Source organism: Octodon degus, unplaced genomic scaffold (assembly GCF_000260255.1).
Source record: "Octodon degus isolate 3935 unplaced genomic scaffold, OctDeg1.0 scaffold00281, whole genome shotgun sequence".
Lineage (NCBI taxonomy): Eukaryota > Metazoa > Chordata > Mammalia > Rodentia > Octodontidae > Octodon > Octodon degus.
Genome location: NW_004524857.1, coordinates 1,605,280 through 1,626,811, shown reverse-complemented (window position 1 = coordinate 1,626,811; position 21,532 = coordinate 1,605,280). Strand labels below are relative to the sequence as shown.

The 21,532-nt window shown below is 35.6% G+C and overlaps 1 protein-coding gene and 1 pseudogene across 1 annotated transcript in view; one reads left to right on the top strand and one right to left on the bottom strand.

Annotated features, from left to right (window-relative positions):
- The window catches only part of Cfap69 (cilia and flagella associated protein 69), a 71,687-nt gene that overhangs the window by 15,420 nt on the left and 34,735 nt on the right, over window positions 1-21,532 (top strand). The window contains exons 5-8 of the mRNA XM_023707129.1: window positions 1,216-1,292; window positions 14,471-14,569; window positions 17,931-18,080; window positions 18,183-18,360. Coding sequence (XP_023562897.1) covers window positions 1,216-1,292; window positions 14,471-14,569; window positions 17,931-18,080; window positions 18,183-18,360 — 504 coding nt within the window. The remainder of the gene's footprint in view (window positions 1-1,215; window positions 1,293-14,470; window positions 14,570-17,930; window positions 18,081-18,182; window positions 18,361-21,532) is intronic.
- Window positions 10,586-12,432, bottom strand: LOC101581789 (annotated as a pseudogene).

The following is a 21,532-nucleotide window of genomic DNA, read 5'->3' as shown; positions in this document are numbered from 1 at the left end:
CAGCCTGGGCTACAGACTGGGCTCAAGGGCAGCCTGAACTACCTAGTGAGACTTTTATCTCCAAAAGCTGAAAGAAAGAAAAAAAAAAAAAAAAAAAAAAAAAAAAAAGGAAATCAAGCCTTTCTGTTTCTGGTATGTTTTCCTAGTAACTCCGAAAGTATGTTTATTTTTTTCATAACATATTTGGTTGAACATACTTCTGATACCTTACCTGATACAAAAAGTTTGGGGACGAGAAGTAAAAATTTTAGAGTTGTTTTAGAGAGCTAACAATCAGTTGGCTAACAAGTGATTATTCATTCCAAATGACAATTCCAACAAATTATAGAAATGAACTTCTATGAAATTTATAAAATCTACCTTTCTACAACTTGCCATATCTTTAAAATCAAAGTGACATATATTCTATGTAGTCTACATCCACATATGATAGATCTTGCCACCTTTCAAAAATTGGTTATATTTTTTTAAAACATGAATTAAAAATCCTATATATAGGACATGTGAATTTTGGATTTATGAAATGTCAAAATAGTTTATATTTTGTATTTAAGACATAACTTTTATCTATCCTTCAAAATTTAAACTAATGGCTCAAGTTATGTGCTTGACCTTTTATGATTTTTAAGTAAGCTACTTTCATATAACTTTGGTTATAGTAGCTGTTAGATGCAAATCTAAAAAATTAATGCCTGTTAACTTAATTCTTTATTGTACCCTGAACATTCTTTGTTAATAGTAGTAATCCATTGAATAAGGTAAAGGGTCCTGGCCCTAAAAATAAATAGACAATTGATGTATTAGAGCTTCAGAAATTTCAGGAAGAGCCCATAAATTCTACTTATAGGTGAGCCTACGCCTGTGGCTTATGTCAGACTATCTAATGTCTTCTTGACTTTGATAGAATTACAGTCATTATTCATTATTACTTTGCCTTCAAATGGAAAGACAGTTAAGGTTTTTATTCACACAGTCATGCAAAATTACTTTCTTAGTTCATGCTTTTATATTGTATTCTCTTCATGGAAAAAAAAAAAAACCTTTATTTTCTTTCTGGTAGTTAAGTAAAAATGCAACTATTTCATAGGCATGAATACCCCAGAATTAAAGGATAAAATATTATCTTAATTTTTTGTTTAGAAAGAAAAATTCCCCCACTTTAAAAATGATGCTTTAATACAAAATTTCATTTACAATTCTCTATTCTTATTGAAGCTTGCCATTTTTGAAAAAAAAAGTATTGGATGAAGTAACTTATGCTGAAGATACTGCTAATTCAATTGCATTTCTGGGTAAGTTAAGCTTTCTTCAAGGTCGAAGGTGTAACATATGACAGGCACTATTGAGCAAAAGGAAATGTTTGGTTTCACTGAGTTTGACTGAAAGTATCCACTGTCCATATCTTGGCTTTTCTCAAATTTATTTTGTAGTTGGAAATTAATTACAGTGTACTTTTATAATAATTCTGGTATTATTTTCTATGCAGGTATTTCATGATATCAACAAGATTCTATGTTCCTTAAATACAAAAATGAGAACATTATTCCTTGTTCTTATTTGACTTGATATTGTTTAGATAACAAAATATTCATGAACTTTTTCATTTTAAAAAGAAAAAACAATAATATAAAATTTCAAAACAAGATAGTAGGCGATAACAATGGTTAGTATATTGCTTATTGTTATCTTCAAAGTAGTTGCTCAGATTACAAGATATAGGCATGAAAACTGATCAAATTATATAAGCAAAAACTTTCAGTGAATAGAAATTGGTAATATAGCTATCTTAACTATCACATATATGTATTTACTTTCCCCTTTATTCTTTTCTCTTCTCCCTCATCCAAGTTTCCTTTTAAGCAGTTTCTTCTGATTTCCGGTATCTATTGTACACTTTGGGGCTTATTTACTTTCTTTAATATCAGGAGACAAGCTCAAGATCTATTGCTTACCAGGCAGGCTGCTGTGCTGCTGAGCTACATCCCTAGTTCCCTTATTTACTCTTTCAGCTTCTTACATGAGGGAGACAATACAGTGTTTATACATGGGAGACTAATCTATTTCACTTATGAGTATGGTCTTATGTTGCATCCATTTATCCTCAAAAGCCTCAAATATATCCTTTTATAGCTGAATAGTATTCCATTATATAAAAATGCCACATCTTTTTATCCATTCCTCAGTTGATGGGCATTTGAGTTATTTTCAATATTTAGCAATTGTGCTGCTATAAACATGGTATATCACTGTGGTATGATGTTTTTCACTCTTCCAGAAAAATACTCAGAAGGGGAAAGACTGGGACCTCCAATCCTATTTTTTTGAGGAATCTGCATGCAGATTTCCACAGTGGTTTCACCAATCTATACTCCCACCAACATTAGAGAAAGGTTTCTTTTTCCTCACAGCCCCTCCAGCATTTGTCACTGGTTGAATTTTTGGAAGTAGCCATTTTTTTCTGCGGGACATAGAATCTCAGTGTTGTTTTAATTTGCATCTCAGGGATGACCAAATTAAAAATGTTGAACATTTTTTATATGTTTATTTGCTGTCTGTATTTCTTCATCTGGGAAATGCACATTCATCTCAGATGCCCATTTTTCAGTTGGGTCTTTAAATTTGGAGGGATCTGATTTTTTTCAATTCTTTGTATGCTCTAGATAAAACTTCTTTGTCTAAAGTTCTGTTGGCTAAAATTTTTTTCCCAATTCATGAGTTCTTTTTTCAATATTTCATTTCTTTTGATGTGTAAAAGCTTTTTAATGAGATTGCAGTGGTCAATTCTTTGGAGTATTTCTCATACAGTTTAGGCTTTATTCATGAACTCACTGCCCACCCTGATGTCCTCAAGATTTCTATCTGCTTTCTCTTGAATAGATTTAGTGTTTCTGTTTTAATATTTAGATCTTTGATCTATTTTGATTTTAGTTTAGTGCATGGTGATAGACATCAGTCTAGTTTTAATCTTCTACATTTAGACAGCCAGGGGTTTTTTATAGCATCATTTACTAGAGAGACTATCTTACTTTCAGTGAACAAATTCAGGTCCTTTGTCAAAGACAAGGTAGATGAATGTACTTGTGGTTGTCTCTGCATGTTCTGTTCTGTTCCACTGATTCTCAGATCTGTTTTTCTGCCAATACAATCTGATTTTATCAGCAGCTGTATAATATAATTTCAAGTGGGGATTGTGAGACTTCCTGCCTTGTCTTTGTTGCTCAGGACTGCTTTTGCTATTTTAGGTTTCTTCTGGTTCCAGATGAATTTTAGGAATATTTTCTCTGGATCTATGAGGTATACTATTGGTGTTTTAATTGGAATGTCATTGAATCTGTGTAACATTTCACAAAGTTGGTTCTTCCTATCAATGAACAAGAAATAACTCTCCATGTTCTGATATCTTCAAGCTCCTTTCCAGAGTACTGAAACTTTCAATGTATAGATATTTTACTTCCTTTGTTATATTGATTTCTAAGTATTTCATTTTTTTATTGCAAAGAGTGAGGTTTCTTTAATTTTTCTCTTGGTAATTGTGTTTTTATACAGGAATGTTGACTTTTGAGTGTGGACTTTGTATCCAGCTATGGTACTGAATTTGTTTATTATATCTCAGAGTCTTTTGGTAGAGTTTTGGGAGTCTTCCATGTAAAGTATCATGTCATCTCTGAATAATCATAATTTGACTTCCTCCTTTCCTATCTTTATTCCATTTCTTTCTCTTGTCTACTTATTCTGGCTAATGTTTCTAGAACTATTTGAAGAGTGGTGATAGTGTATATCCTTGTCTCATTCCTGATTTTAGGGTGAAAGCTTTCAGTTTTTCTCCATTTATTATGGTGGTGGCTGTTGGATTGTCATAGATGGCTTGTATCAGGTTGAGGTAAAGACCATCTATTTTAATTTTCTGTGGGATTTTTACCATGAATGAATGTTGGACTTTATCAGTAGCTTTTTCTGTGTCTATTGAGATATCATTAGCTCGGTTGAAAAGGTGTTTATTGATTTGCATATGTTGAACCATCCCTGCATTCCTGGGAGCAATCTCACTTGGTCATGGTGTATAATCTTCTTGATGATTTTCTGCATTCTGTTTGCTAATATCTTATTGAATATTTTTGCATCTATGTTCATTAGGAGATTGGCCTGTCATTCTCTTCTTAGATTGAATCATTCTCTAATGTTGGTATCAATGTAATACTTGCCTCCAGGAATCACTTAGGTAGAATTGCTTCCCTTTCAATTTCATTAAAAGGTTTGAGGAATATTGGCATTAAATGTTCTCTAAATATGTAATAGAACTTTGCGGTAAATAAATCAGGACCTGGGCTTTTCTTTGTTGATAAGTTTTTAATTACATTTTAAGTCTCATTAACTGATATTGGGTTATTCAGCATTTTTATATCTTCTTGATTCAGCTTTGGTAATTCATATGTATCTAGGAATCTGTCCATTTCTTCTGTGTTTTCCATCCTATGAGTTTTTAAAGTAGATATTGATGATCTTCTGAATGTCCACAGCATCTGTAGTGATTTTACACTCTCCATTTCTCAATGCATAAATTTGAGTTTTTCCTTTCCTTTTTTTAAAGATAAAGTTGATTAATAAAGTTTTCAGACCAAAAATTAGACAGACTGATGGGTTAAAAAGATAGCCAATATTTTGGCTCTAGCCCTTCAAGGTCAGTAAGGACTCAGGACATAAGAGAACCTCTGCTATGATATATTGGTACTAAGTGGTGTCCCAAATTTTCTGATCAAGGAAATTATGGGGCCACAGAGGAAAGTGATCAACGATGCACAGTGTACCTAAGGAGAGTAACCTAGAGAGAAAACATTCTCTCAGGCTTTCTCAGGGAGCAAATTGGTTAAGCAATGGCTGTGACTCATCCAGATGGCTGACCCAAGATGCTGTACATGGTTCCAGGGTAAATCCTGAGGAGATTTGACTGATCTTATCAGATTGCAAAAATTACATTTTTTGTTATATAGGTCTTGCTTTAACTTGGTTTTAACCATCCAGCAGAAAAGTGTAAACATGAGGTATAAAAAGTAAAGCTATATTAATATGCTGAGCTGTAAAAGGCTCAATTCAACAACTTTGGACAATTGCCAGTTGTGTTGGTAACTCACTACTATTACGGACTATTGGGACTATATTGGATTATTTTGCTAAATTCAAGTAGCTACAGTATTTGGACTGGCATCAAGTATGGAAAGAGCCTTGAAAGACTTCTCCAAAAACAGCTTCTCTAGCAGAAATGGAACACCTATCTCTGATAGAACAAAACAAAAAGAGGGATATAAATAAAGGACCATTTTGTAGTGAAAAATATATATATGTATATACAAGATGAGATAGATATACAGCTACTTTTTCTTAGTTCAATGAGAAGAAAGGTTTGTACTAATAGTATTTAGATAATATTTCATGTCTACATCTTGTCCTCTGAATAACTACTATGAAGACAACAATATGCAATGTATTAATTATTGTAACTGTCCTACTAACTTGTTTTTGAAGCTGTTTCATTGCTATTTTATCTTTTTTTCTCATTAAAGTGAATTAAAAAATAAAGTTGATTAAGGGTTCATCAATTTTTTTATTCTTTCAAAGAACCAGCTTTTTGTTTCATTAATTCTTTACATTATTTTCTTATTCTCTATTGTATTAATTTTTGCTCTGATCTTTATAATTTCCTCTCTTGTATGGGCACTCGGCTTGACTTGCTCTTCTTTTTCTAGACGTTTCAGGTGTATTAAGTGGTTTATTTGTGCTCATTCTCTTTTCCTGATGCTAGAATTTACCAGGATAAATTTTCCTCTTATGATTACTTTCACTGTGTCCTACAGGTTCTGATAAGTTGTAGTTGCATTTTCATTTGATTATAGATATTTTTAAAATTTCTTCTTTAATTTCATTTGTGATCCACTGGTTGTGAAGGGAGGTGTTAATTTCCATGTATTTATGGAGCTTTTGCAGCTTCTTTTGTCATTACTTTATCTTTATGTATTTGGTTGTTGCAGGATCTCACTATGCAGCTTGGACTCATGGTGATCCTCCTGCTTTCAGCCTCCCCATTGCTGGGATTACAGGTGTGCACCACTCTGTCCAGATTCTGGCCAACTCAGCCCAACTTGGGGGCAGGGCTGGTGTGGCATGTGATGAAGATGGGTATTGAACCACAGTCCCTGTGTGCTTGCCTAAACTTGCCTAAGCAGGTACTTTAGTCTGCTGAGCTATCTTGCTGGCCCTTTTGTCATTACTTTTCAATTTCATTACATAATGATCAGATAATATGCATAGGATAATTGCAGTTCCTTTGCATTCACTTAAGTATGTTCTATGAGCTGGTGTATGGTCTGTTTTAAAGAGCATCCCATGTACAGTTGAAAAGCATATTTATTTTAATGTCATTGGACGGAACATTCTGAAAATATCTACTAAGTCCATTTGTTCACAGGTTTGGTTCAGTTCTGATATTTCTTTGCTGATTTTTGGTCTAGTTGATTTATCTCTTTGTGATATTGGAGTATTAAGGTCTCCTGTTACAACTGTGTTATTGTTTATTAGATTTTTCATGTCTATTAATAATTGCTTTATATAGTTGGGTGCTCCCATATTTGGTGCATACTTATGATTATTATCTCTTTCTTTTAGTGCTTTTCCCTAACAAGTATCTATTGATCTTCTTTCTCTCTTTTGATCATTCTTGGTTTGAAGTTCACATTGTCTGCAAACAGAATACCTACCCCTGCTTTTTTCTGGGTTCTTGTCACATGGAGTATTGTCTTCTGTTCTTTGACTCTTAGTCTGTGAACTTCTTTTTTTGTTAAATGTGATTCAAGTAGATAGCATATTGTTAGATCTTGTTTATTGATCTATTCTGTGAATGTGTTTGATTGGTAAATTGAGGCCATTTGCATTGATGATAATAGCTTATATGTATTGATTTATCTCTGTCACTATTTTCCTGATGTTGATTCCCTACTTTTCCTCTCTGCTTAATTGCTTGCCATGTCTGGTGGTTTCTTTTTGTTATCATTTTTGGAATTGTGGTCATTTTTATGTCTATTTAGATTATCTTTCATTACTCTTTATAGGGTTGTTTTAGTGGTCATGAATTTCTTCAGTTGTTCTTTGCCAACCACAGGAGCAAACTCTAAAGTTATATAATAAAATCAAATATATATCATGATCTTGTATGCAGTGATTTGCCCTTTAGTGGAGTGATTTTACCCTTTTGGTGGAGGGGTTAAGATAGGTAGGAAACATGACAAAGTGATGAGTGAGGTCAAATATAGTAGAGTTAAAGCTGGAGGTCAAAGCATAATAACCGAAGTAATTCAAAAGATAGTTGAGGAAAGAGAGAAAGAGGATCAATAGAAGAAAATGAAAATTCTAGCTAAGAACATCAAACAGTGACTATAAGAATGAAGAAAGAGAAGGAGAATGGAGAAGAAAGGAAAAAAAGAAGAAAGAAAAGAAAGTTGACCCAAGAGAGGAGAAAGAAAAAATAACCAGAAAATACATGACAAAACAAGATGACTTCCCACCAGACATGAAAGGGATAGCCAATCGGACAAATAAGGGAAAACAAAAGTAGCAAAATACCTCTGCTGTTTACAGTTCTTTGGTGGTGTCCACATCAGGTCTCAGAAATGTACTGTGTACTGCACCACATTTGCCATGGGAATTGTGCTGGGTACAGGGCTGACTCTGGCCTGTGGATGTGGGGGCTGGGATTGGTCTTCTTCTGGTGGAATTCTCCAGAGCCCAACTGCTGGCTCCTCAGTGCTGCTTCAAACATTTCCACATTGCTGGTCTCGCTGATTACTCCACAGGCCCTGACTGGTTGTTCTGGGTCTCATGGGTTCTGGTCTCAGAAGTGCACTGGCCAAAGGCATGTGTGCTTCTGCACACTGGAGACCAGCCTGTCCTGGGTCTCAGTCTAGCTATAAACTAGGTAACTAGTCATTACTTCTTCCTCTTGGCCAAAGCCAGCATGTCAGAAAGCAGAGTTTCCAGGCAGAGAGGCACCCCCTCATAATCTCTTTTTTAACTCTGAAAGTTTATGCCTCCTTCTTTCAGTAACCACAAACATGTTTTCAGCTTTGAACTCTTATGCTGAATTGCTAGAATCATTGAGGACCTTATTGTTCATTAAATGATCTAAGATTTCAAATAAAAATTATAAAATGAAACATAAAGAACTTTAAAATATACAAAAAGTTTCAAGTACCATATTTTATACCAAAAAATAAAGAATATAAAGAATACACATTTATATCTGCCTGATATTATTATATTGTTATATATCAATGATAGTGATATCTATTGATATTGTTATTGCTTGACTTTCTAGAGAGAAAGTACTTTCCTAGGAAATGAAACCAATGAAACTTTCATCCTTTTGAGTAAGCCCCTGAGACCCGATAGCATGCTCCCAAAACAAATTCTACAGTGAAATTGTGCTTATTAAGTTAGGTCTTTATTTGTAAAAGAGAAGTAAGAAGTACATGATTGACCTAATAAATCTTTTTTATATTAATTTATTGAGAAAGAAATAGCAATGAGATAGTTTCAAAACAGATTAATGGAACAGTTACAATAATTAATATATTGCATATTGTCTTTGTAGTAGTTATTAATAATACAAGATACAGACATGATATCTTGTCTAAACCCACTACTATTATAGACTACTGGACTATATTGGATTACTTTGTTGAATTCATGCACGTACATGATATGAATGGCAATGGAATACCCATCTCTGACAAAAATAAACAAAAAGGGAGATATAAATGAAGGACCATTTTGTAGTGGAAAAAAATATATATATAAAACATAGATATACAGCTACTCCTAGTTCAATGAGAAGAAAGTTTTGAACTAATAAATCTTTTAAATAGTGATTGCTTAGCAGTTTTATAGAGCGTAGGTGAAGGTATCACGGACATTAGATTAAACATAAGGCATTAGAGAAAAATACCTTAAGAAATAGGCAGGTGGAGAAATGGGAGGTTTTGATATTATGAATCTCATTGGTGGAAATTTTGTAAAAAGAAGTCAACTCAAAAGAGGACATGGTAGCATTAACAGGTAAAATGTATATTTTTGTTGGCAGTATAATTTTTAAATGACTGTATGGTCCTCTTTATTTTAAAATAGTGTTTCCAAAATTTACTATAAATTTGCCTGTTTAGCTAATTTTGTTTGAGAAGTTTAGAACATTGTTGGCAGACATTGTAGGATAAACTTATGGAATTTCCTATTGAATGTCAGCCTATTCTTCTTGACTGTCAACATAATATATATTACTTTTTTAATGTTTTAAATAGATTTTTAGGTTTTATTGAAATCTTATATGAACACAAAACTGGAAATACAATCACATCAAAGAACAAATTGTCATGGCTTTGAAGTTTAAGCCAAACAAATTTGTAGGGCAGATTTCAAAAAGATTGTGAAGTTGTAACAATTTAAAAACACAGTTAACCTACGTAGGAATACAAAACATACAGTCATAGGTTATTTTCAATACAGGAAAACTTAAATTTTTTGCTTTAATTTATTAAAATTACTAAGACAAAGCACTCACTTATATGTTTATGTGCAGTATACTTCATAATCCTATGTAATGTCCCGAACCAGCGGGTCAGTCAACGAAGGTCACCTGGGAGAGAAGCGGGGAATTGAGGAGGGGACAAAGGACAGGAGATGCGAGAAATGAAGACAAGACAGCATTCTGATCAAGTCTTGTTTATTCAAAGGAAACTCTGGCTATATATAGTGGAGGCATAGGGAAATGACGTCAGCGGGTAAAAAGCGCGAGTAAGGAGGCAACCGGACTATGACAGGAAGTCCCACCTCCGGGGCATAGCAGGAGACTTATGGGAAATAGGCAGGGTAAGAACTAGGAACCTAGCTCAGCAGAGGTAGGGGAAGAGGAAGTCAGCATCACTAATGACGGTGATGCACCAAGAGAATTTTATAGGTCAGAGGCACTCAGGTGACCATTAAGGGATATGTGGCATGGAGTCATGATGTGGCAGATTCACAGGATTTAGAAAGACTCACTTGTAATAGTATTGGAGGCCTGGGGTTATTGTGCCTCCCACAATGTAATATATCTCAAATCCAAAAAAAAGACTGTCCAAACAAAAGGTTCTGCAAAACCATGATGTAACAACTTGTTCTGAAACTAAAATGAAGTCTGAAATGATAAAAGCATTGTAACCCCCAAAATAAGGGAACTGCAAACCCAATAATGTCCAAGAGCATTTATGAAAATAAGAAAAACAAAGACTTGAGTACATACGCAATAGTGATTCTTTAGTCCTGTACAAATGGCAGAAAATTGCTACTTAAAGATGAAACAAGGAGCTGGGGAGATGACTCAGTGGAATAAGCGCTTGCCTGGCAAGCACAAGGGCCTGAGTTTGATCACTGGTTCCGCCAAAAAAAAAAAAAAAAAAAAAAAAGTTGAAACAGTTAAGCCAATTTTTTTTTTTTTTTGAAGAACGTAGATCTAGAGCCATTTGTGTCTTGACGGTATCATTTATAATCCCTCACTTTTCTATTTTCACTGTTGTCCATGAGTATCCTGATAAAATTCCTGGTTGTCATTATTGTAATCATAGTTACCAGAATAGTCACCACCTTGTTGAAACGGCTACTGAGCAATGAGTTGGGAACTCCAGTTCTGTTGGTTGTTGGTCTGATGACACTAGGAATCAGGTTGGTTGTAACATCTGCCTTTCTCTTGCCTCCTACATTGCCCCACAATTGCTCCAAGCTCCACAGGAGCCATGGCCTCTCTGCTCTTATGCAGGACCCCCTCTGCCACCCCTAGAGCCTCTTCATGATCCTGAAGGTGCCTCCCTCTGTGAAGGCCAGCTATCTTGGCAGTGGTGAAGCACCTCACCCTCCCCTTCCTCCTCCTCTCCTTCTTACTGCATAGCCATCATCATAGCCATAGTAGGGATCTTCGTAGCCTCCACAATAGTCATGGTAATCTGCGAGGTAGCCATATCCACCTCTACCTCCACCAGGTAGGTAGGCATATCCACCTCTACCTCTACCATGACCTGGACCTCTAATTGGAGGTGGCATTCGAAGAGGAGGGTGATAGTAATAATCTGCATGTACAGTACTTCTGGAGACCTGTCTAGCTGCTTGGTGCTCTTTTCTTGTCTGGTGGTTTACCTAAGACTATTTCAGTTTCTTCCCCTTCTATTTCTTTCCCCTTCATTTCATCCATAATCTTAACAGCAGCTCCTCTGTCTTCAAAATGAACAAATGCATAATCTTTCAACTTCTGTACTCTTTCCAGTTTTCCAAATTCAGAAAATGCTTTTTCCAATATTTCTCCTTTCACTGTAGTAGCCAAGTTTCTCACACATAAAACTTTCACCTTATCCATGATTTCTGGATCTGGTTCTTCCACAGGGTCAGCCCATTGAACTATAACTACACTTCCCCATAGTTTTACTTTTCCACTCATCAGCCAGTGTCTGGCTTGTGCTGCTGACTTGTGATCCTCATATTCAAGGAAGCAGAACCCCCGATTCTTCTTTTTGTCATTGGGTTGATGATACAGAATAACTTCCATCAAACCCTCTGTGACTTTACTGAATTCTTCCAGAATGTTTTCCTTAGTTTTATTCTTTGGGATAGATCCAACAAAAAGTCTGTTGTTTGCCACAGAAATACACACTCCAAGGTGTTTCCCAGGTGAATTTCATAGCTGTCACACAGTTTAATAGTTTCTTGTGCAGCTTCCTTTCCACAGAAGGAGACAAATGCATACCCTCAGTTCTGACCAGACAGTGGGTCCATCATAAGGTGTAGATCCCAAATGGGACCAGCCTTTTCAAAAAGGGGAACCAATTCATCCTTATATAGATCCCTTGGCATTTTACCTACAAAGATTTCTGTTCCAATTCTGGGCTGCACACCCAAGTACACGCTGTCTGGTGGAGGACCACCATACTTCCTTTGTCCTGTTGATACATCTGGAGTGTAACTAGTCCTTTCAAGTAAGGCCTTGATCTTTGCTTCAACAGGTCCCTTTGTGAACTCTTGCACTTTGCTGCCCTGTGTCTTTCTTTGCCTGAAGGTCTTCATAACTCAACATGAAAATGTGCTGTTATTCTGAACATGTGATAAGTCACTTTCCTTGAACTGCTGCAGCACAGACAGAGCTCCTTCTTCCTTAAACTCCCTGAGAGCATCAATTGCTCTTTCATCAAGATTGACATAAGCTGCCAATGCTGTCTGAAATATTTCATCAAGTCTTTCTGCCACGTTGTGTGGGAAGCCTGCCTCTATCAGTGTCTTGTAGTGTTCTGTGTGAGCTACTCTGGAAGGGTCTATTGGTTCTTCCTCTTCTTTTAACTGTACTGCATTACCATTCACCTGATTAGCCATTTATTATGCTACAGGGCAGAGCTGGGGCCAGCATTCGGGCCTGTGAGAATCAGCCTATGTATTACCATTTCAAGGCAGAACAAACTCTACACATATTATGAGCTCCCTTTATTTATTGTTTACTGCAAATACTGATCTTTCCCCTTTTTTAATTCTTGGAAGTGTAAGTTTAAACTGAAATACTTGTATATAGTATGAAGTATTGAACAGAGCTATTTATGACTGTCACAATAGCTTGCAGTTTCTACTGTGTACTAGTAAGTCATGTTTTCTTCTAAATTATATATAGATAATTGTAATTCAGGAGCAGGATTCTGGAAAGGTGTAAGGGAAAAAACTGGCACTCTACCCAAAGCTGTGAGAAATAATTTCAATTTACAAGAAATAAAATGGTAGAGAAGCACATGAAAAACCCTAGAATTTACCATAAGTTTGCATATTTGTCTAGTTTTGTCTGAAAAGCTTAATTGTTCTTGTCACCTAAAGCTTTTCACAACCTAAATAGTGATTTTAAAATTTCAAAAAAATTATGTGCAATGCAAAATTGGAGGAATAACCTTTACTTTTTTAAAGTAACATCTGCCAAATTCTCTCTAACCAAGGATGAGGCTTTCCTTTGTGTTCCCCTCCTTGTCTTCTTGTTTCCTCCCTGCTGACTGGACATGAACAAGGCCTAGGCCAATGCTCAGATCTTGCGAGGAGCCTTCTCAAGCTTTGCTCACAGAGACTCTACCAGGTTGAGTTCAATCCTAACACTAATGCTACTAATTCTTGTTGTCCTCATGCATGCTGAGAGCACAGGTCACTTGCAGAGTCCAAAGATTATCTTCAGAATGTCCTGAGGATCATCTCTGTACGTTAATACAGTTTCAATTAGTCTACAAGCTAAGCCTAGTGCAGTAGTAGTTTGTATATGGCTGAAGGGAACCCTCCCTATTCTCCAACCCCAATAACTTGAACATAAAACAATTACTTGCTGGACAAAGACTCCTGAACACTCTTTCTTCTAGTTTGACAGCAAAATGAAGAGGGGAGCTCACCTGGAACTTTAAGGATATGACGTATTACTAATGGCAACTAACTGCTGACTAGGCAACTCAAAAGAAAAATGCTAGCTTATGTCTTAGAGATAACAGCTGATATAAGTAGCACTCACAAATATGCCAGATATATGGTAGATGCTGTTCTCAGCCCTTTTCTCTCATGCTAACTCACCTGATCCTCATCACTTTGAATGTACTGTAGCTCTACTGTTATACTCAATAGATAAGAAAGCTAAGACACAAGTTTACACAGATAAATGTCTGACTCCAGCATTTATGTTATCAGTCATCATTCTGTTCTGATGAATGAGGGGCCAAGTATATAAGAATAAACTCAGATTGTTGTTGTTGTTGTGTGTGTGTGTGTGTGTGTGCATATATGGTCATGCACCACATTACTACATTTCAGTCAATAACAGGCCACATACATATAAGATGGGTGGTCCCACAGAATTAAAATTTAGCATAAAATTAGTACATGTCATTACTCATATGTTTGTGATAATACTGGTATAAATAAACCTTCAGCATTTCAAATTATATAAAAATATAGTGCACACCTGTACAATCAATCATGTATATGCTTGATAATGAACACCAGTGTTATGGACCTATAGAGTTACTATATTTTTATCAGTTAGGACATACTCTTAATTAAAGAAAAGTTAACTATAAAGCAGCACAGCATGTTGTGCCAGCAGCAGCCTTCTACATCAGGTGTTCACCATGGGTCTTGATTGCACCATTGTTCTGTTCCACTTGACTTAATCTTGTTTTTGCCTACATACACACTCTAGTGTTCACACAATGAAATTGCCTTGTGACAGATTTCCCAAGTGACACATGAGTGTGAGTAGGTGTGTCTTGGTAAAAATGCTGGGATCCAGTTTGAATCCCAGATAAGAATGCTTTTATAAGTATAATACTTTGTGCTTTAACTTTGCAGAGAACCTACAGCAGCGTTATTACATAGCATTCATTTATCCTTCTGGCAGGTGACTTAATGAAAATACCAAGCTCTGAATTGAGAATACAAATTTGTAAGTGTATTGTCAGCTTTTATCATGCAGAACCACCGAAGAAGCATATTCCAGGTGAAGTCTCAATTATCTATCATCTCACTTTCTTCTGAAAAGAGCTCACAAATCCAATCAATAAAAATAAAAACTCTTGGATTTTTTTTGTGTGTAGTCTTGACCTCTTTAGTTGTCTTTCAGTTTTTGGATTTCCTTGTGATTTTTATTGCCAGATGTTTATGACATAATAAATTCACATGTAAATAAGCTTATAATAATGATTTTATGTTATTTAAATTTTATAATAAAATTATTTTTCTCACTTATTTAAAAATTTATCAACATTCACTCAATTAGATGACAAATTTCTAATATTTGTACCATTCACCATTGTGTTTGGGAAAAGAGTTCTGTATGTTACAAATAAAGAATTTTGATATATAGTGGCAAACTAAGCCACACTAAAATGGGTAATATCAAGACAGAAGGCATTTGTATTGTGAGAATATAATGTTATTTAAGACCTCTTACCTTTGTAGAGTACCCTTTATACTTAATCTAGAAAGGGAGAGAAGATATAAATAGTAGATTAAATTATATATTCTTTAATAATATAATCATAGATAACTAGATATCATATTAAAATATCAGTCTGGTAGAAATGTTTGGCAATTGGGACTAAACATTGGCTATGGAAAGGAACAGGTGCCAGAAATACAGGTTTGGAATAGAAATGGAAACTGAAGCCATCAGTAGTTGATTTTGTCAGAAGATAAAGCATATAAACAGCAAGGGATCAAGAATGACATCAAAGGGAGTGCCTATATTATGGTTTGGAAAAAAAATGATCCAAAGAATTTGCAATGAAGGGAGATTGAAAAAAGAAGGAGCATCTAAAGACTACCACATCTTGTGCCAGGGATGAGATGTTTGAAGAGGTGGTCTAAGCATCAGATGCTGCAGAAGTATCTGCAAAAGAAGATGGAAAGATCAAGTTAATGTGTTATCTTAAAGTCTATAACTCATCTTTGACAGATCTATGATAAGGTAGTCATAGCAGATGTGGTCTAAAGAATGAGTGCTGCGAGAGTAGAGACTGTAAGTTTGAGAATGAGAGAGTACAGCTAGTTCATGAACATAGACTCATATTTTAAGGTGAATTTGTAAAGAAGCAAGATGGAAAATAACTCAACTGATAGCAAAATTTTAAAAAAAGGTTATTTGGGTTTTGCTGTTCTTAGAGTGGGTAAATAAAGTTTATAGACAAAAGAGCTAGAATTTAGTGAGTGGGAAATGAAAGAATGAATTCTTTTTAAAAAAGATATGAGAAGATGGAATTAAGAGCACAAGCTTGGCAGAAAACAGAAAATCTTTTTTTTTTTTTTTAAGCTTGTGTGTCTGGTTTATTTCATGCAATGTGATACTTTCCAAGTGCATCCATTTTCCTACAAAGCTGTCAAATCTGTCATTTATTGAAGAGTAGTATTTCATTACATGTAGATACCACCTTTTCTTTATCCAGTCATCTGTTGATGTTACATAGGATGTTTCCAGGATTTAGCTATTTCAAGCTGTGCTGCTATAAACACTGGTATGCATGTATTGCTGTAGTATGATGTCTTGAGCTCTTTGGGGAAGATACCCAGCAGAGGGATCATCAGGTCATATGGAATTTCTAATTTCAGTTCTTTGAGAAATCTGCATGCTGAGTTCCATAATGGTTGTACTGGTTTACATTCCCATCAACAATGAAGGAGAGTTATTTTTTCACTATAGACTCTCCAGCATGTTATTGCTTGATTTCTTAATGATTGCCATTCTTTCTGGAATCTAAATTTGTATTTTACTCAGAACTCAGAAAGACAGTAATACCATGTAAATCTCAGATTACTTCATGCTTTCCTGAATGAGCTATTAGTTGGGCAATTTTTTTTCTTTTCATACTGCTTTCCTTTTATTCCTTTTAAAGAGAATGAAAATAGTGAAAAAAATAGAAACAATACAGAATTTCACTAAAGAAAATAATAGGAATTCAATGATGGTTGTTATATTGCATAATGCTGTCTGATGCTGGAATCATAATTTTGTTTTTAATTTTCATTTCTCTATTGGCCAGAAATGTTAGCATGTTTTTATATATCTGTTGGCCATTTGTATTTCTTACTCTAGATACCTTTTTTTTTAAAAAAAAAAGAAGCTAGTGGTGCACAAGTTAACACAGGAGTGCTTGAGAGTCATTAACAGTGCTCTCTCTAACTGTCACATAGTTGGATTCAAATGATTGGCATGAGAGGACATCCAGGACCGCAGCCAGAAATTCCACCCTAGAGCAGTTGGAAGAAACATAGCTCTGGAGATAGGAATCAGGTCTAGCAGCCTTTATGTTATCATATCCTCCTATAGAAACATAAACTCAATAGAAAAAAATACATGGCAAATAGAAAGCACATTTTTTACTAGTTATGTAATAGACTATTACACAAATAAAATCATTATTGGGAAAATAATTTATAGCTTAGGAAAAAGCTTATCACAAATTTAGTGGGCTACTTTAGAATATAAGATTATGTGCATAAATTAAAAGCACCAGCAAGAAATATTTTAAAACATTTATGGTCTTATCTCTAGATGGTGAAATTATAGGAAAACAAATACTGCAAAGAAATCTAATCAGTCTCAAAAGACAAGCTGTGAGGGAGTTAGATAAGTGAGATCACCAAAAAAAGTCTTATCGCAGATGAGCAAGTATTTATTGCCCCGTGTTTATTTAATCTTTTTTACTAAAATGTAATTATCCAGGCACCTATCCAACTGATATAGAACTTAAGGCAGAAGGGGATTCTTAGGAGACATTCCAAGAATCAGTCTTCCCCAAATACCATTTCACTCATGACAATTTATCAAAACATATTTTGCTCTTGACTGCTCACACCATGTAATTTTTTCCCCTTGAAATCACAGAGGTAAGTACTGTCTTGAATTGTGAAAATAATCAGTGTTTATAATTATCCCATTTCCTTTTACCTGAAAATTACATCTACGGAGAAATAAAAACTTTTGTTTTCGGAATTGCAATGTGCTTCCAGGGTTTGAAATCTTATTTCAGCTGCAACTCCGGGAATCAGCAAACTATGGACTTTAGCACTACAAATAAAATGTTATGGGAACACAGCTGTGCACCTTGATTTTGCTGTTATTTGTGGCTGTCTTTTTGCTACCGTAATACGATGCAACACTCTAAGAAGATAAAAATCTTAAAATCTGTGTATCTAAGGTGCATATTATCTGGTTCTTTAAAGAAAAGGTTTGCCCAAACGTGTGCTTTCTACATTTTTTCATGAAGTTTTTGTTGTTGTTACCACTAAATAAGAAGTTAATCATTCCTTTGTCTTAATTATCATCTTGTGGAATAACCCTATAGATTTACTAATTGTGTTAGGTTACCAGCAAGCCAGTTCATCGTACAAGGCTAAAATGGCTGAGGTCGGAGGATTGGCAAAAACAATGGTTCAGTCAATGACCTTGCTTGAAAATCAACTCATTGAGAAACTTTGGGTGCTTAAAGTTCTGCAACATCTCTCAACTTCTGGTTTGTATCCTGTTATTACATTTGAACACCTCATTGTCAATTATTTTTGTACCCATTCAACAAGATTAATGCTACATAAATAATTTTTAAAATTCTTTCCAGAAGTTAATTGTGCTTTAATGGTGAAGGCACAAGCAGCCAGCAGAATCTGTGTTCACCTCAATGATCCAGATCCCTCTGGACAGCTTCTGTTTCGTTCATCAGAAATACTTTGGAACTTACTGGAAAAGTCTCCAAAAGAAGAAATCATACAGCAGCTTAGTACCTTGGAATGTTTAATGTGAGTATATGCAACTGGATAGGAACATCTTTTAACCTTAAAAAAGAAAAAGTAGCTAGAGATGTTGATATAGGGAGAAAAACTGATCTTGGGTGGGTGACCCAGTGATACAGGGAGCCTCCAAACGACATAGGGAAAAATGATCTCCTGACCTGACCTGCACGAGTTCGTGTTCTCTAAAACCAAAGAATTAATTTTAGGAACAAACGGAGGTTATGAGCAGAATGTATTTACTGAGGGAAAGAAAGCTCCTGTCCGAGAGAGGGACCAGAGGTGGGGGGGCCCTGAGCGGGTTGCTCCCCAGGAAGCTGTCTCTTCCAGGAACTTTTATAGTGTAAAACCGTGTGGGGCTAAAGTGGAGGGAGAGAATGGGAAGGCACTTAGGTGGATGTGGGGTGGGACAAAACTATGATCAACCAATGGGATTACAAGCACCATTGCTCAGGTAAAAGTGATTAAGTCCGGGACCAAATGGGGAAGGGAGTCAGGTAGCAAGAGGGCATGAAAGTAAAACAGGATCTTATCTGATAGCCATCAGATAAGGATTCTTTCTGGCTTTCTCAGGCTAATGATCAATCTGGGATGCTAATCTTTAAGGAGGTCAGCATTTGTTTGGTCTCTGGCTCACAGCTGGAGTATCCATCCCTCTCACAGTTGTAAGGCATCTTGTCTCCTGTGTTATCTCCTTCCAGGGCCTAACCCTGTCTGGCCACCTGTAATATTTCTATCTAATTTGGCTGCCTGCAACAATGTAACTAACATCTTTGTCTGAATCCCTGGACGTGTGTGTGCGCGCGCGCTCGCGCGCGCGCGCGCATACTATTGTATAACTGGATTATCAGAGGAAGAAGCCATGCTTTTCCTTGTGAAGCACTCTTAAAATGGACTGTTAAGGTTAAATTATGCCTTTGCATGTGTATAAAATAAAGTTAGATATTTAGAACTACTTCATTTATTCAGTGAATCTCTTGTCAATGGTTTACCATCTTCCAAATACTTCAAGAAAAATTAGCAACAACAGAATATAAAATCAACAATAAAAAGCTTTCCAATGTGCAAATAATGGGTTAGCTGAGGAATAAGTTTGGAAAACAGTTCCATTCCCAGTAGCTTCAAAAACTATAACAAGGACTGGGAAGATGGCTCAGTAGAATAAGCACTTCCCTGGCAAGCACAAGGGCCTGAGTTCAATCCCTGCTTCTGAAAAAAAAAAAAACTATACCAACTAGGTATCTATGTAACCAATGAGGTAAAAGACCTCGACAATGAAAATTTCAGAATAATAAGAAAGAAATTTTAAAAGACACTGGGAGATAGAAAGACCTCCTATGTTTATGGCTTGGCAGACTGAACACTGTCAAAATGGCCAGCTATCAAAAGCTATCTAAAGATTCTATGCAATCTCTCTCTAATTTTTAGTAACATTCATCATACAAGTAGAAATAATAATTACAAAATCCATGTAGAAGCACAAAAGACCCAGAATAACAAAAGGAACCCTAAGCAAAAGGAACAATTCTGGGCTGGGGCGATGGCTCAGTGGAATAAGCACTTCCCTGGCAAGTATAAGGGCCTGAGTTCAATCCCTGGTTCCACCAAAAAAAAAAAAAAAAAAAAGAACAATGCTGCTGGCATCACAATGCCCAATCTAAAATTATATTACAAAGAAATATATTATCAAAGAAATTATATTATCAAAAATAGTATAATATGGTCATAAAAATTAAAATGTGGATAAATAAAACAGAATAGAGGTTGCAGAAACAAACCCAAGCAACCGCAGCCCTCTAATTCTGGACAAGGGAGCTAAAAACATTCCTTGAAGAAAAGACAACCTCTTCTGAAGAATAGTCAGCACTTTGGGGTCATTTCTTTCATAACGTTCAATACACTGTATCTTAGTTGCCCGCTTGCTAGTCTTTTTCTTCTAGTACAGTATAAATACCAGGAAAGTAGAGAGCATGGCTGTATTGTTTCCAGTTGTACTTTTATAACCTAGTACTAAATTTGGCAAACAATAAACATTTGTTGAATAAATTAATACTGATAAACTTGTAGGTTTACTTACTTTTTATTGGTACTGTTTTTGTTTCAATGAATTTGGGAGGTTTTTTGCCTTTTTTTTTTTTTTTTTTTTTTTTTCTGTACTGATGGTTGAAAGTAGGACCTTTCCACTGAGCTATTTGCCCAATCCTTTTTCATTTGGAGACAAGGTCTCAGTAAGTTGCTTAGGTTAGGCTCAACTTGTAATCTTCCTGCCTCAGCCTCCCAGAGTGCTGGGATTACAGACATGCACCACAATGCCTGGTTTAAATATGTATATTTTTATCATATTCATCCCCCATTAGCCTCCCTTCCACTTCCCTTCCGCTTAATCCCTTCCTTTTGTCTAACAATAGGCTCCCTTTTGAGTCCATATATAAGAGAAAACATACAATATTTATCTTTCTGAGTCTGCTTTATTTCATGCAACATGGTGCTTTCCAGACACATCCATTTTCCTGCAGGTGACAAATTTTGTTATCCTTATGCTTGAAATCTGTCTCTCTGTCTTATCTGAAGGCAGCTGCACAGGGCCAAAATTTAAGAAGTCAATCACTAAATATAGAGACAAAAATACCATGAGCATAAAAGGTACAAGTTGGTCCCAAGAGGTAAAGTAACAAAGGTCTACTTTAGCAGCAACATGACCCAGACTTGAAGAATTAATAAGCACTCCCTGATGAACCTTAGTCTGTGATCTTAAAAGTAGATAGGAATTGGCAATGCAGAAAAATCTTGCATGCAGAGAGCATCCTAGATGGGGAGTGGGAGAAGAAAGGAAATCAGAATTTAGCAAAATCAAAAAACTTCAATTCCTTGTAGTAAGGCAAAAAGAACAGGGTAGAATGATAAGAGATGAGGCTAACAGTGTTAGTAGGGATTAACAGTGACAGTATCAAAGATCTAAGAAATCTTTTCAAAAGAAAGACTTTGTTGATAAACACAACATTTCCACAGTTCAGAACACTGTAACAAATAGCAAAGACTGGGTGGTTTATAAGCCACAGTAATTTATTTCTCCCACTTAGGAAGACTAGAACCTTAGCTCATTTGTAAGGGGTCTACCCTCATGACCTAATCACCTCTATAGGTTCCATCTCTTAATGATACAGTATGAATTTTGGATGGA